The 14,683-nt window shown below is 44.2% G+C and overlaps 1 protein-coding gene across 1 annotated transcript; it reads right to left on the reverse strand.

Annotated features, from left to right (window-relative positions):
• Positions 1 to 3,021: 3,021 nt before the first annotated feature.
• LOC123410130 (protein FD-like) lies at positions 3,022 to 5,853 on the reverse strand. Its single transcript, XM_045103018.1, has 3 exons — positions 5,282 to 5,853; positions 3,710 to 3,787; positions 3,022 to 3,309 (listed from the first exon to the last, which is right to left on the reverse strand). Exons 1-3 carry the CDS (start codon positions 5,609 to 5,611, stop codon positions 3,235 to 3,237), a joined length of 483 nt encoding a protein of 160 aa, XP_044958953.1. The 5' UTR covers positions 5,612 to 5,853; the 3' UTR covers positions 3,022 to 3,234.
• Between the last annotated feature and the right edge of the window lie 8,830 nt (positions 5,854 to 14,683).

Raw genomic sequence — 14,683 nt, forward strand, 5'->3', positions numbered from 1 at the left:
TGGTGATAGTGGCCACCGCCACTGCCACCATAGCCTCCGCCTCCTCCATTGTTCTGATGGTAAGGACCACCAGAACCGCCACCTTGGTGATAGCCGCCGCCACCACCGTTGTGATGGCCACCACCCGAGCCATAATTCCCGCCACTAGGGGCTCCATAGCCACCGTCGTTGCCACGAGGAGCGCCGCCACCACTGCCCTTTTGGTTGCGGTAGCCGCCCCTGCCGGCATTTGAGCGACCCCGGGAGGCCGCGTTGGCAGATGACTTGAAGCCACCGGCGCCACCACCGTGGAACATCTCGATCCGCTGATCGAAGTTTGCCACGAGGGAGAAAAGTGCATCGATGGTGACAGGCTCAGTGCGGACGTCGAGGGCGGAGATGATGGGCTGGTAGTCCATGTCCGGACCAGCGACGATGAAGGAGATGAGATCCCCCTCCCCGAGTGGTTTGCCCGCCGCTGCGAGCTCATCGGAGAGAGAGCGCATGTGCCCGAAGTATGCCGAGGCCGACTGAGTACCTTTCTGGGCGTTGGTGAGCGCAGATCGGATGTTGTTGACGCGGGACAGGGAGACGGCGGAGAACATAGCTGCGAGGGCAGCCCATATCGCATGTGAAGATTCGAGGGAAGCGACTTGGACAAGTACTTCTTTGGACAGGTTGCGAAGAAGATAGGCGACGATCTGTTGATCCTGGATCAACCAGGGAGCATAGGCAGGGTTTGGAACAACCTGGTCTTTGTCATCTTTGTCTTTGGTGGAGATGGTTTTGGGAGGCTCTTCTAGGGTTTGATCGATATAGCCAAACAAGCCGGCGCCCATTATCTGGGATCGTGCTTGAGCTCTCCAGAGGACATAGTTCGTCCTGGAGAGGGGCTCGGAGGTGTTGTAGTTCAGAGCGGAAGTGATGGCGACGGTGGAGGACGACATGGTGGGAGGGAGGTGGTGGGAGATCGATCGAGATTAGCTAGATGAGATGGAAGGGCCTGCTCTGTATACCATATAGGATGATATGATGTGTCGTGTCTCTCCAATAGGAGAGCCGAGGGTTTATATATTGAGGTGTAGTCGGTTTGGAGAATAACCAACTAGAGATATACATGAGAGAGATAGGGATAGAAAGTTAAACATAAAGAAGTTACAACACACAATATCCCTACAATATCTCATGTCTAACACACACGACTCCGCAGGACGGATCAGTGTTAAACCAGCTCGACGTGTCGTGGGAAGCTAGTGCGGAGTGGAGTTTGTTGTTAAACAAGTTATTAAGGGCATGTTTGGGACTGCTTCAATTCACCAAAATCAGCTTCACTTCATCAAATTCACTTTGGAGCAGTTCATACAGAAGCTATAGCACTATTAAGAGAATGTTTGGCTTCCATCCAGCTCCAGCTTCAAGAATAGAATATTTGATGAAAAGAATCTATTTGATTGGTTGAGGGGAAAGAAATGAAGGGGTATACACTTACTGGTGACAGTGGTGGGTAATTTTCCCCCAACTACAACTTCTAGTCTTTTTTGAAGCACCCTTTGAGGAGCTTCATAAAAACTTTGAAGTTGTATCCCAGATTCTAGTTTTTTTGTGGAGCAGCATATCGTGGAGCTACCCCGTTTGACTTATTTTTTCTGAAGCAGAGCTGAATTTTAAGGAGCAGAGCAGTCCCAAACAGGCTCTAACTCTTGGTTTGTCGTGTGGAGCCAGCAACTTAGGAGCGGGGAGTGGAGCCAAGGACCGACGGAGTGGGAGGGCATCCGAACAGGCTCTAAATTGTCCAAGTTTGACGGTGCAAATTACAGCATGCTCTATTTGTTAATTCTTATGTGACAAAAGTTCTTCCATCCGGCATCAGTAAAAGTGTGCTGAGCGCAGCGCACAAACGTGGTTAGGCGGGCGCCGGGATAACATGATCGCCATGTAGAGAGCGTTTCCATTACATTCCAAAATGGAATGCGCACTTTCTACCCGCCATTTTCTTGCTCAATGTTAAACCGAACAAACCCACGCTTGCTGTAACATTTAATAACTGTCCCAGTAATGAAAATGTTAGTCCCTCCATTTACTTATACAAGGCCACTATGAAATACACATTTTGCATTTATACAAGGCCACCAACAGAAATCAAGACAAAATTGATGATATTTTCTCATACTAGCAACCTACTCCCTCCGTTCCTAAATATAAGTCTTTTAAGCGATTTTATTATGTGTCTACATACGGAGCAAAATGATTGAATGTATACTCTAAAGTATGTCTATATACATCCGTATGTAGTCCACTAGTGAATTATCTATAAAGACTTATATTTAGGAAGGGAGGGAGTATTTAATACTTGCATGCATGCATACAGTCAGCTATTTCCTCCACTCAGTTTTCTTACATGCATGTGGCGTATTAATGATCCCAGAAAAGAGATGACTTGCAAAATACTCCCTCCGTTTCAAAATATAAGACCTTTTAGAGATTACACTAGGAGACTACATACGGAGCAAAATGAGTGAATCTACATTCTAAAATATGTCTATGTACATTCGTATATAGTTCATAGTGCAATATCTGAAAGGTCTTATATTTAGGAACGGAGGAAGTACATATTAGATTTTACATTAATACCTGTAATCTTAGTTTGTTGTCTTGTATATAAAAATGAAGGGAGTATCCAAGTTCAATGCTGTTGCCATAAGGCAATACAATAGTAGTATGAAAATGTCAAAGAAAGCTAATCGTGATGGTAATAAAACTCGAATGATAAAGAGGCCAGAAGAGCAATAAAATTCATCGAAGGCACGAGGGGAAGAATCCCTCTGGTCTTAGGGTCAAGGAGAGCGGTGCGTCAACCGAATGTTACAACCACGGAGGATCCAACTCTATGAGCGTCATCGGGACTTATCATCATGTCCTAACCATATCCAGTATCGCCTTGGTTTGAAATTAATGGTGGTTGCTGTCTTGCTGACAGGGGAAACTTTGTCTCACAAAGCACTAGGGAAAAGTGGCAAGATAAGTTGGTCTGAACAAGAGCCCAAAAGGTTAATCCTCTCCACCGATTAAACCCCATTTCTTTCTTTTTAAAGACAAGCGCAAAAAAGATCTGACGGCATACAGGTTCAGTATATCATGTACATATATATACACACAAACCATAGACGAAATGTGCACATGTTTGATTAATTTTCTCCTAAATGTGTACTGCCAAAATACGCTTCTGCTCTGCGTCTTGGGCCGTCGGATCCCCTTTCAGAACTGCGTGGACGAGGTTCGCCGGAGAGAGCTCTTGGTGGGCAGGACCAGCGCCGCCACTTCCCGCTTCAGCTGCATCGAGGAGGGACAATTAAGTGTCATCAGAATACAGAATCAAAGGAGATTAATCCGTTGCTAATTGAAGAAGCGTTTGGATGTATGATGTTGCAGATTTTTCGAACAACTAAGCATATCTTGTTATAATGTTTTGTTGTGCTGTAAAGTGTGAAGTTCAAAATATTGAAGTGGACGAATTATGTATTGAAGATCTTGTATAAGGGAATGGAGGGAGTATTATGTGGACGAAACAAAAAGGAGAAAAAAAATGGACAAATCGCGATGCATAAATGAGTGGCTGGATAAAGGGTGTCCTGAAGCCTATGCTCTGTAATATGTTTTCGCTCAAAGAACTTGAGTTGCAATTGTGAGGCAATCTGTTTTCTTTCTTTCACAAATTGGAATTTGTTATTACCTCTTTGCACTGCTTCTTCAGCTTGAGGTTGTCATCCACCAGACGGCGAACCTCCTTCTCCAGTTCCTCCACATATGCCTGCAGCAAACAAACAAAGCATGCATACAAATCAATGTGGTTTCAATTTTGAGGTGCACACACACTTGTCCGGCACTAGCCAGCACTTCAGAGTTCAGATAAGAACATCCATGCATGCTTGTGAGAAATCCATAGAGCATTATTACTTCATTTGAGGTAGTTATCTTGTGCAAAGTTTTTTCAACGTAATCATGAGCACATGAAGACAAAGTTAATTTGGAGCAGTTAGTTGGATGGATGTCAGCTGAACTGACACCGGTCTATCGATGTCTATGATGATGATGTGCTGCTGAACTGTGCTGTGGAATTTAGTCGGTTATGGGATAAATTTAGTCAAGATATGTTGTTAATACATCTTAATCAGAGATGCTTTTCAACTAACAATGATATTAAGAAACAAGTGGGTTGGAAAGTCCATCATACGATGGCCAACGGAGCCTACGACCTATGCCCGTCCAGCGATACTTCAATATTAAGTTTTTGCATTTCTCAGTCGACTAAGAAAACACTTTTTCTATGTCATCATTGACAATCGTCTGATCAGACTTGAGAATTCGTGCAAGTCTAAGGAGGATGAGAAATTTTCATCTGATGGCTATCAGCACTTGACCGACAAATTGTTATTTGTAGGTCGACCAGGTCACGGTCACTCACTCAAATCTACTTGTTTTTTTTTCTTGTAACAGCTTGGATATGTGTGTATTGCTGTCAGCTGATAACAAACTCCAAATGACTAGCATTACTTAAGATTTACTTACTTTTATCTTGACACTTCCTGAATTATGTATTGAAGTGTCTATATCCAGCTGATCACAAACTTCCAAGATGCAAATGATTTATATGCCGTCCATGAAGATGTATATTGTTCCTTCTGTTGTTTTTTTGCTAGAGTTGGATTAGGTCCACGAACTCACTTATTTTTTAAAGCTATATTTTCCAGGTCCTACTGAAGTTATATTGAAATCAAGACCGTGTATTAGGTGAAGCATGGCACTAATCACGGAAGATATATATATATTTCTAGCCTCATGCGGACCGAAACTTATTGGCATGAATGCAACATGATGCAAGACAGAAAGAGATGTCACATTCCATTTGTCTTTCGCCTGCTTTTAACACATTGACCAAACTCAGTCACTAGTCGAAAGTTTCTCAAGAGACACACTTGTCTTAGTTATGAATCTGATCTAAATTCTGTGTTTCCCTATGTTAATAAGTTCCGATGTGAATTCAAACTATTGACAGGAAATCAGCACACATTTTTAGCTAGTGAATCTTCTTTTTCTTTTGAAGGTACTAATTAATCTGTTAGCAAAACAAATTTTACCTTGAGTTACAAGGTATATTAAACTAGAAGATCCAAGCTCCTAACTTAAAAAATAAGAAACCCAATTTTGAAACAAAAAATTTCAAATTTTGAACCAGTGATAAAATTCCTTGTGCAGTTCTAGGAAAGCTCATACGTGGAAGGAATGTGTGTATATGTGCACGTACCCTCTTCCTGGCCCTGGAGCGCAGGGCGGACTCCCTATTCCGCATCATGCGGACCGTCCTCCGGTCGTCGCCGCCACTGCCGCCCTGCGGCAGCTCCATGTCGACTTCGTCACCGCCGGCGAACCCGCCAAATGAGACCGGCGTGGACGGCAGAGAGCGCGCTCCGGCGAGGAGGTGGAGGTCGGTATCGTCGTCCCGCAGGCCGGAGATGGAGAAGAGAGAGCTGCACCCACTCATGAGGCTCAGCTGCGGGCTCTCCGGCTCCCTCCACGCTGCTGCCGCCATCTCGTAGTGCCCGTTGCCACCGCCGCCGAGCCGGTAGTTCGCCATGGCAGCCGGAATTTCAAGACACCTCGATCGATCGAGCTGATCGAGCAATTGATGCCAAGAAACAACTACTAGTGGTGCTGCTTTTTTGTGCTGCGCGAGTGCTGGGTTAAGCTAAACTAAGATGCTTGATCACCTATCTCCATATCTATCATGCTAGCTTTGCTGGCTCTCAGGGACCAATGCTCCACTAGCTTAGCTAGCTGGGCAGGCTGCACCTGTAATAAGATTGTGAGGAGAGTGATGGGTACAAGTACAAATATATACTCGCTGGCTGATGCAGCTTCCCGGCTGAGCTGTCGAATACCTACCTGCCTAGCTACCTAGGTCTCTCTACGACTCCATATAATTAGTTTTTAATCATTAGTTGTTTTCAATTTTGCGTATTATCAGAACACACACAAAAAAAGTGACGATAAGAAAGGGATGTTGTCTTGATTTTATGGAGGCAGGCAGTTGACTAAACCCATTCGGTGATGCAGCCGCGTAGCTGCGCTGTCGAACGGCTACGTGCTTAGCCGGGTCTCCCTGTGTGGTTAACAGTTGATCGTACATTTTTTACCTATTATCCTTAAAAACAAGAGCTTTGTGGCATCGACAGAGAGTTGCGTGCGCCGTTCTTTCCTGACAGTGCTAGTTAATCATGTGATTATATATATATGTAATTATTCGGTTGTAGGTTTCATCTTCGAGGCATGATGCGACCGGAGGTCCGGCGTATCAATGCCGCCACGGCGATCGGCCGATCTATCTACACGCTTTGCGCGACGGTGGCTAGGCGGATCAGCCGCCCTCAGAGGAAACTAAGTTGGCACGTCCGAAACATGGCAAAACTGAAGAGGTTTTTTGAGGGCGTGTTTTGAAATGAAAATGGAATCTGATGTACGGGGACGGATGGACAGATATGTGTGAGATCTTGTCGTTCACCTTGGACTGATAGACAGCAAAGTAAATTGATGGCATGCCATGCCATGACAAAGGAATGAAAAGAAACAGTTACTTGTGGCATAGGGATAAGTTGGACCATATTTCATTTTGTGCCACTTTAATAAATCCAGAATTCACACACATGATTTCATTTTTTTTACTGTGTATTTGTATCACGATTGGCTCTGACAGGTAAATGTAAAAGGTGTATGTGTAAAAGGCAAAGTCATGTGATTAATTAATTGTTAACCTTTAGTTGTTTTCAGTTTTGTGCATTATCTCTACACAAAAATGTGATGATAAGAAAGGGATGCTATCTTGATTTTTTGGAGGCAGGAGGTTGACTAAACCAACTCAATGCTGAGGCTGCGTAGCTGTGCTGTCGAACGGCTACATGGTTAACCGGGTCTCCCTACGTTGTTAACAGTTGATTATACATTTTTTACTCTATTATCCTTTAAAAAGAGAGCTTGTAAGACAGGGAGAGTTGCGTGTGTGCTTTTTTTCCTTGACAGTGCCAGTTAATTAGGGGCAATTATCTATGTAATTATTGTGGTTTTACTGTTATAGGTTTCATCTTGGAATCATGATGCGACCCGAGATACGGTGTATGAGGCCTGTGTGAATGTATCCTCTCTTATCATGTTATTATAGAAGCATTAATAATTTAAGATATAACCATGACAATGCATTGTTTTTTATGAGTTGTATTTACATTTAATAATTTGAGGTAATGCATGCATATGATTGGGTTATATTGTTAGAACAATGTTTTGCCTATGGCTACGTGCAAGGGTTGTATGTTAGCTAAGATACAACCTCGACCATTCTCTTTCTTCATTAACTAGTATGTCACGTTAGTAAAATACCTATGAAGCCACGCTAAGAAACTAGTCTTACACATGCCTGATGCCACCCAGGAGATCGATGGCGATCGGGCCATCTATATCCAGGCATTGTGCTATTTGCCTCTATGATTAAATCTTTGTGTGTGCGTGTGTGAATTGGGGCCGGGTGTATGCTCTCTTTGTTTTAATTGCAATTTATTAAAAAGATCATCCTATGTTGAAAAAACTACACATGTTACGGTGATGAGGCGGATCATCCGCAGTTCTGCACGTGCAGGTGCAAAGTTGGCACGTCAGAAATGTGGGAAACTGAAGAGATTTTCTGAGAGTGTGTGTGAAATGAAAATGGAATCAGATGCAGAGTGACGGAAGGCCATATATATGTGCAATCTTCGCATAAACCTTATGCTGATAGACAACAAATTAAGTAAATTGATGTCATGCCATGTGATGACAAACACAAACGAAATATCCTTGCTATCATCACTAGTGGGGACAGATCCTATAGTCCCGGCCCGTAAGGGGCTTTAGTCCCGGTTCACCAACCGGGACCAAAGGGGCGGGACTAAAGGCCTAACCTTTAGTCCCGGCCCTGTTCCAAGCCGGGACCAAAGGTGCTTCACGTGGACGCCTCGGAGCGTCCTCAGGGGCAGGCCCTTTAGTCCCCGGTCTTAACACGGACCGGGACTAAAGAGTTTCTGCAGATTTTGTTTATTTTAGGGTTTTAGGGTTTAGGTGTTCGGGAGATTAACGTGATGCCTCGTTTGGTGTTCGGGAATTAGTTTTCATACAATTCTAAATATACATGTTTATGCATATATATATAAGATTAACTTATCTTACAAGCGAACATATATATACAATTATATGGAGATCTGAATTATCGGGACTAGAGCCCGTCTATTCGATTACATGGACCAACATCAGTAATGGCCCCTAGCTACACTAAATCGTCCTTTGTCATCTATAGCTTTCGTCCTCAGAAAGGTCGCAAGCTCCTCTGCAACAGCAATCGCGCGTTGCTCTGGTAGGACCTTCTCCCTCATGGCCGTGTACTATATAAGAAGAGGAGATGAATATGAATATCAATCATGATAACAAAGAATGACGGGTAAAAATAGAGGTGTGAATGTTCATTGCTTACGTCGTATCTGTGATCCTTGTGCTCAGAGGTAAACGTGTGAATGGTCTCGCAAACATAGTATCCGCATAGATGCGTCCCCCGTGGCTGCTGGTCGCACTTTACGAGAATAGAATATATATAATCAAAATAATAATCTAGCATCATAAATGTATTGAAAATAGAAGTATATCATACTACTACTTACCTGAGCCGCTCTAAAGGTCAGCTTCTCATGCTCGATACCGGGAGTCACGCACTTGAACCGCTTCCAAACCCTGCCCGACAAGGAAAATGATTTGCTAAGTTGTTCATTAATTGATATATCAGAAAATCATCGAAAGTGACCGATAGAGCGCAAGAATGATTGAAATTACCCTTGGAGCATGTCCTGTAGGTTTGGAACTGTTCCAAGGGTCTCGATAATGGGTCGAAGGCATCAACTCTTCCCTTATCAATTTGAATGTCCAATAGAATCCAATGGAAGCTGCACATGTATATATATATGTGTCAGTAACTTATCAATTACACTTATAAGTGAATGGACACAACAGAGTAAAGACCCTCACCTGAAGTTGTATGAAAACAGTACGTGGTCACAGAAATTTTGATCTGTCACAGTATGCCGTAGGATCACTGCGGTGGAAACGGTTGTCCATGATCACATTTGTAGCCCACGGGTATAAGGAACACATTTTATGTTTCTTTCGGTTTTCTATTTCCAATCTTTTATATCTTTTGAATCAAAATTTCAAATTAAGTTTTGTTTTCATATTCATGTTACCGGTGACGATGGCTTTTTGACAAGATCAATTTAAAATTTTCCTTCATGAGTTTTAAAATTTTCGTTAAGTTTTAACTTATTAAACTTGGCATGAACGACTGATAAAATCATAAGTTTAAACCTCTGACCAGAAAATATTGGAAGTTCTAAGTTTCAACTTTGAAACTTGGTACGAGCGACCGAAAAAATGGTAATTTTGGGAAGCTGTGACCGACAAAATGGTAAGTTTCATAAATAAAATTTGTTGGTTCGTTTTGTGGGATCCAACAACTTTTGGATCGTGTGGTTGTCACTGTTGGGCAGGTGCGTGCCCCTGCATATTTGTGCATGATACACAGAACACGTTAGTGGTATCAACAAGCAAGTTTTCATAGTTTGTTTAAGTTTTCCAATCTCTTGGTATTGGAAATGAAATGATGAAAAAATGATACTACAGTTTAGATCTTTTTGGAGGCAGAAAATTGACTAATGACCTGACCCACTTAGTCATGAGATAGTTTTGCTTTTTGGAGGCAGGGGTATATGAGAAATGTATACTATATGAACAAGTTCACGACATAGGGATAAGTTGGGCCATTTTTCATTTTGGTGCCACTTTAATTAATCCCAAAACCAGCCTTGTGTTGGATGCCACCAGTTATGGAAAAAAATGACATTTATCGGTTGACAGTTCCTTCTCAGTTGCGTCTGGTACCGGAGCGGGTATGAGCTTACGGGGGTATGATGGGAGTTTTATGTCACTAGTGGGGACGGGGCCTTTACCCCTGCCCGTAAGGAGCTTTAGTCCCGGTTCACCAACGGGGACTAAAGGGGCGGGACTAAAGGCCTAACCTTTAGTCCCGGCCCTGTTACAAGCCGGGTCTAAAGGTGCTCCACGTGGGCGCCTCGTAGCGCCCCAGGGGCAGGACCTTTAGTCCCGGTTCGTTACACGGGCCGGGACTAAAGAGTTTCAGATTTTGCTTATTTTTAGGTTTTTTTTTGAATGAAATTATTTTTGGGTTTTAGGGTTTTAGGGTTTAGGTGTTCGGGAGATTAACGTGATGCCTCGTTTGGTGTTCGGGAATTAGTTTTCATATAATTTAAATAGAAATAATTATGCATATATATATATATATATATATAAGGTTAACTTATCTTACAAACGAGCATATATATATACAATTATATGGAGATCTGAATTATCGGGACTAGAGCCCGTCTATTCGATTACATGGACGAACATCACTAATGGCCCCTAGCTACACTAAATCGTCCTTTGTCATCTATAGCTTCCGTCCTCAGAAAGGTCGCAAGCTCCTCTGCAACAGCAATCGCGCGTTGCTCTGGTAGGACCTTCATCGTCATGGCCGTGTGCTATATAAGAACAGGAGATGAATAAGAATATCAATCATGATAACAAAGAATGACGGGTAAAAATAGAGGTGTGAATGTTCATTGCTTACGTCGAATCTGTGATCCTTGTGCTCAGAGGTAAACGTGCGAATGGTCTCGCAAACATAGTATCCGCATAGATGCGTTCCCCGTGGCTGCTGGTCGCACTTTACGAGAATAGAATATATATAATCAAAATAATAATCTAGCATCATAAATGTATTGAAAATAGAAGTATATCATACTACTACTTACCTGAGCCGCTCTAAAGGTCAGCTTCTCATGCTCGATACCGGGAGTCACGCACTTGAACTGCTTCCAAACCCTGCCCGACAAGGATAATGATTTGCTAAGTTTTTTATTAATTGATATATCAGAAAATCATCGAAAGAGACCGATAAAGCGCAAGAATGATTGAAATTACCCTTGGAGCATGTCCTGGAGGCTTTGGAACTGTTCCAAGGGTCTCGATAATGGGTCGAAGGCATCAACTCTTTCCTTATCAATTTGAATGTCCAACAGAATCCAATGGAAGCTGCACATGTATATATATATATGTGTGTGTCAGTAACTTATCAATTACACTTATAAGTGAATGGACACAACAGAGTAAAGACCCTCACCTGAAGTTGTATGGAAACAGTATGTGGTCACAGAAATTTTGATCTGTTAGAAACCTTAGAAGGTTTTCCTCCGTCTCCTTGGGATAATTAGTTAGCGTCGCTATATGTATTTTATCTGGGGCAATAAACCCAATATTTTGGATGCTCTTACTTTTACAATCCAGAATCTTCATTCTGCATAATAGAGTACAAGTTATATATAGACAATGAATTGAAATAACTAAACAAGTTATATGTAGACAACGAATTGAAAAACTTACAGACAATAGCAACTCATAAGCGATTTGTCGAGGGCGTCGCCATTGTACATCTGGAAGAGTTCATCAAAGTCGATATGGATTTGTTCGGGGCGGCCATAGTACTCCTGTGGGACACTCAGCACGATCATCGTTCTCCCATTCTTTGATTCACTTAAGTACCATTGCTGCAAGTAACACATATTTGTTGGGAGATCATCTTTGCTGACCAAAGGCTCACCCATGACAAACTATGGCTTAGGGGCTACCACAGCCTTGGGTATCCTGTCGTCTTGGAAAGCCAGCAAATCTTCAACCGAGACACCACATGCAGCCGCCAACTCCTTTGCTCTTTCAAAAGCTAGCCCCTGCACCAGAGGGGGAACATTCTCGGTTAACACCTTGAGGGGTGGGATCGACAGTTTGGCCTGTTGTCCAAGCTGAGGAACGTCTGATTTTTTCTTGCTTGTAGTTGAACTTGATTTGCTCCCATTTGTACTTGCACGTGATCTGCTCTTTTTCACTTCCTTCTGCAATGTGCGTGTATAGTCATCAGGCTTATGGTGTAAGTCATAATGTGATGGAAGGGCCGTGAAGTATTTTGCAAATGCTATTTGCTTCTCGGTGTATTCCGGGCGGGGCTCGGGTTCCTTCTTTTTCATCTGCGCATCATGATGTTCGTTTGCTATCCTGGCGTTTTCCTCGGGGGTACGATCATAAGGTCTGATAGGAAGATTAGCATGACGTACCTTTGGGAGGGGCGACCGTTTGCGCTTTGTGGTGCTCTGTGGCTTAGGAATCGTCGGCGGAGCGTTCTTGGTGGCACGCTCCCGCTTAGTATCCGGAGCGGGCGGCGGCGGAGACGGATGACCCAAGTCCGACGGTGGTGATCGAGATGGACTCGTGTTGTGCTGGCCGACGTCATGTGGAGGGCTTGCACGTGATCTGCTCTTTTTCACTTCCTTCTGCAATGTGCGTGTATAGTCATCAGGCTTATGGTGTAAGTCATACTGTGATGGAAGGGTCGTGAAGTATTTTGCAAATGCTATTTGCTTCTCGGTGTATTCCGGGCGGGGCTCGGGTTCCTTCTTTTTCATCTGCGCATCATGATGTTCCTTTGCTATCCTGGCGTTTTTCTCGAGGGTACGATCATAAGGTCTGATAGGAAGATTAGCATGACGTACCTTTGGGAGGGGCGACCATTTGCGCTTTGGGGTTCTCTGTGGCTTAGGAATCGTCGGCGGAGCGTTCTTGGTGGCACGCTCCCGCTTTGTATCCGGAGCGGGCGGCGGCGGAGACAGACGACCCAAGTCCGGCGACGGTGATTGAGATGGACTCGTGTTGTGCTGGCCGACGTCATGTGGACGGCTTGGAGGTAATGGAGGTGTAGGTGACCTGCGACGACTCGGAGGCGGTGTTGTCCTTGGGGCCGAGCCTGGAAGCTTGATGTAGTTCTTGTCCCATAGGATGACTCCACCCAGTACTTCTCCGAGTGTCCTCTCATCTTCGGATCCAGCTATGTCGAGCTCCATATCATTAAACCCCGTCATGATTTCATCCACCCCGACTTTAGCAAAGCCAGCTGGAATCTCACGGCCATGCTAGCGTGCATCAGGGCCAGAAGGTAAAGCTTGTCCGACGGCCACCTTCATGGATATGTTCTTGAATTTCTGATGGAGTTCACGTGATGTTGACTCCTTGATTCCAACCACGGGGTAGCCGGGACCGCCCTCTATCATTCTTCGTTCATCGACGGGCGGGGCCTCAGATTCAACCACGCTGCTTTTCCGCTTAGATGGGGCGCCGGTAATATCAAGTGCAGGATCTTCCTGGCGCGGTACTCCTCTAAGCTCATCAATCTGCTTCTGTTGCTCGTTAATCGTGGCAAGCAACTGGTTGAACTTGTCATTCTCCTGATCCTGCTGCCGCTTCTTTGCTCTCTCTCGGCTTCTGTAAGTGTCTTGGTCTCTGGCAAACCCAAGCCACCACGGGTAAGAAGGACCGAAGCCTCGCGTTCGTCCTCCATGTTCGTCATTGCCGAGGACCAGTGTGAGCAAATCTTTATCTCTATCTGCAGTGAACTTTCTTTGTCCCTCCTTAATTTGTTTCACTATCCTTTTCCAATTCTCCCTGGGTATCCTAAGATCGTAATTGCAGATGAGGTCCCCTGTTGTTTCGTCGTACGACCCACCATGCGCAAGGAACCAATTTCGTGCTCTCAATTCCCACTCATCACGGAGTGGTTCAGGTACGATGCCTTTATCTATCAGATCTTGCTCTTTCTTATCCCACTTTGGGATGGCAGTCTCATAGCCCCCTGGCCCCAGCTTGTGGTGATATTTCTTCTTGTCGGCATTTATCTTGTTCTTTTCTGATAATGCCTGGGCATCTTCTGACTCCTTGTACTCTTGAAATTCCTTCCAGTGATTCGCCTGCTTGGCTAGATACCCCTCGAATACTGGCACTTTCTTTGTCTTCAGATAGTTTTTCCATAGCTTCTTCTTCCAGCTACGGAATAGTTCGGCCATCTTCTTTAGAGTCCACTGCTTGACTTTGGCCCTCAGTTTTTCTGCGGCGTCTTCATTCTCACATTCTGGCAGGTTGAAATGTGACATGAGATCATTTCAAAGATTATCTTTGTACCTTTCGGCGACATAGTCACTATCGGCTGCCCCTTTGCGCTTGTTCCACTCCCGAACGCTGATCGGGACGTGATCCCTAACGAGAACTCCGCATTGCTTCTTGAATGTGTCAGCAGCATTCTTAGGAAGCTTGGGTTCGCCCGTAGGCATTATCACCTCAAAGGTGTAATGCGTCCGTGCATCCAACTTTCTAGTCGGGCCTCGTTTCGTAGATTTGCTCGATGTGGAGGCCTAAGAGGGAGAAACATTCGTCAAATGAATGTATATGTATACAATATAGAGCTATCTCCAATATTTTTCACATATTACAAGTGATTGTCGAACTTCATATGTATACCTCGCCGGACTTTATTATTTCTTCACCGGCTTCTCCACCGGCTTCTCCATCAGTGGAGCTATCGCCTTCTCCGTCATTGGACCTATCTCCTGCCCCATCGGCTTCATCTTCGTGTCGCTCGACCTCCATTCCATATCCGGAGTCGTTTAGATATGTCGTCGGAGATTCAGCTGGTTCAACGTCGGGG

Source organism: Hordeum vulgare, chromosome 7H, assembly GCF_904849725.1.
Source record: "Hordeum vulgare subsp. vulgare chromosome 7H, MorexV3_pseudomolecules_assembly, whole genome shotgun sequence".
NCBI classification, from domain to species: domain Eukaryota; kingdom Viridiplantae; phylum Streptophyta; class Magnoliopsida; order Poales; family Poaceae; genus Hordeum; species Hordeum vulgare.

Excerpts from the sequence above, each read along its gene's own strand:
- LOC123410130 (XM_045103018.1), bottom strand. The coding sequence starts at position 5,611 with ATGGCGAACTACCGGCTCGGCGGCGGTGGCAACGGGCACTACGAGATG. Across the intron at positions 3,788-5,281 it reads GCTCCAGGGCCAGGAAGAGG|GCATATGTGGAGGAACTGGA; the intron begins GTACGTGCACAT and ends TGTTTGCTGCAG. Across the intron at positions 3,310-3,709 it reads TGAAGAAGCAGTGCAAAGAG|CTGAAGCGGGAAGTGGCGGC; the intron begins GTAATAACAAAT and ends TCCTCGATGCAG.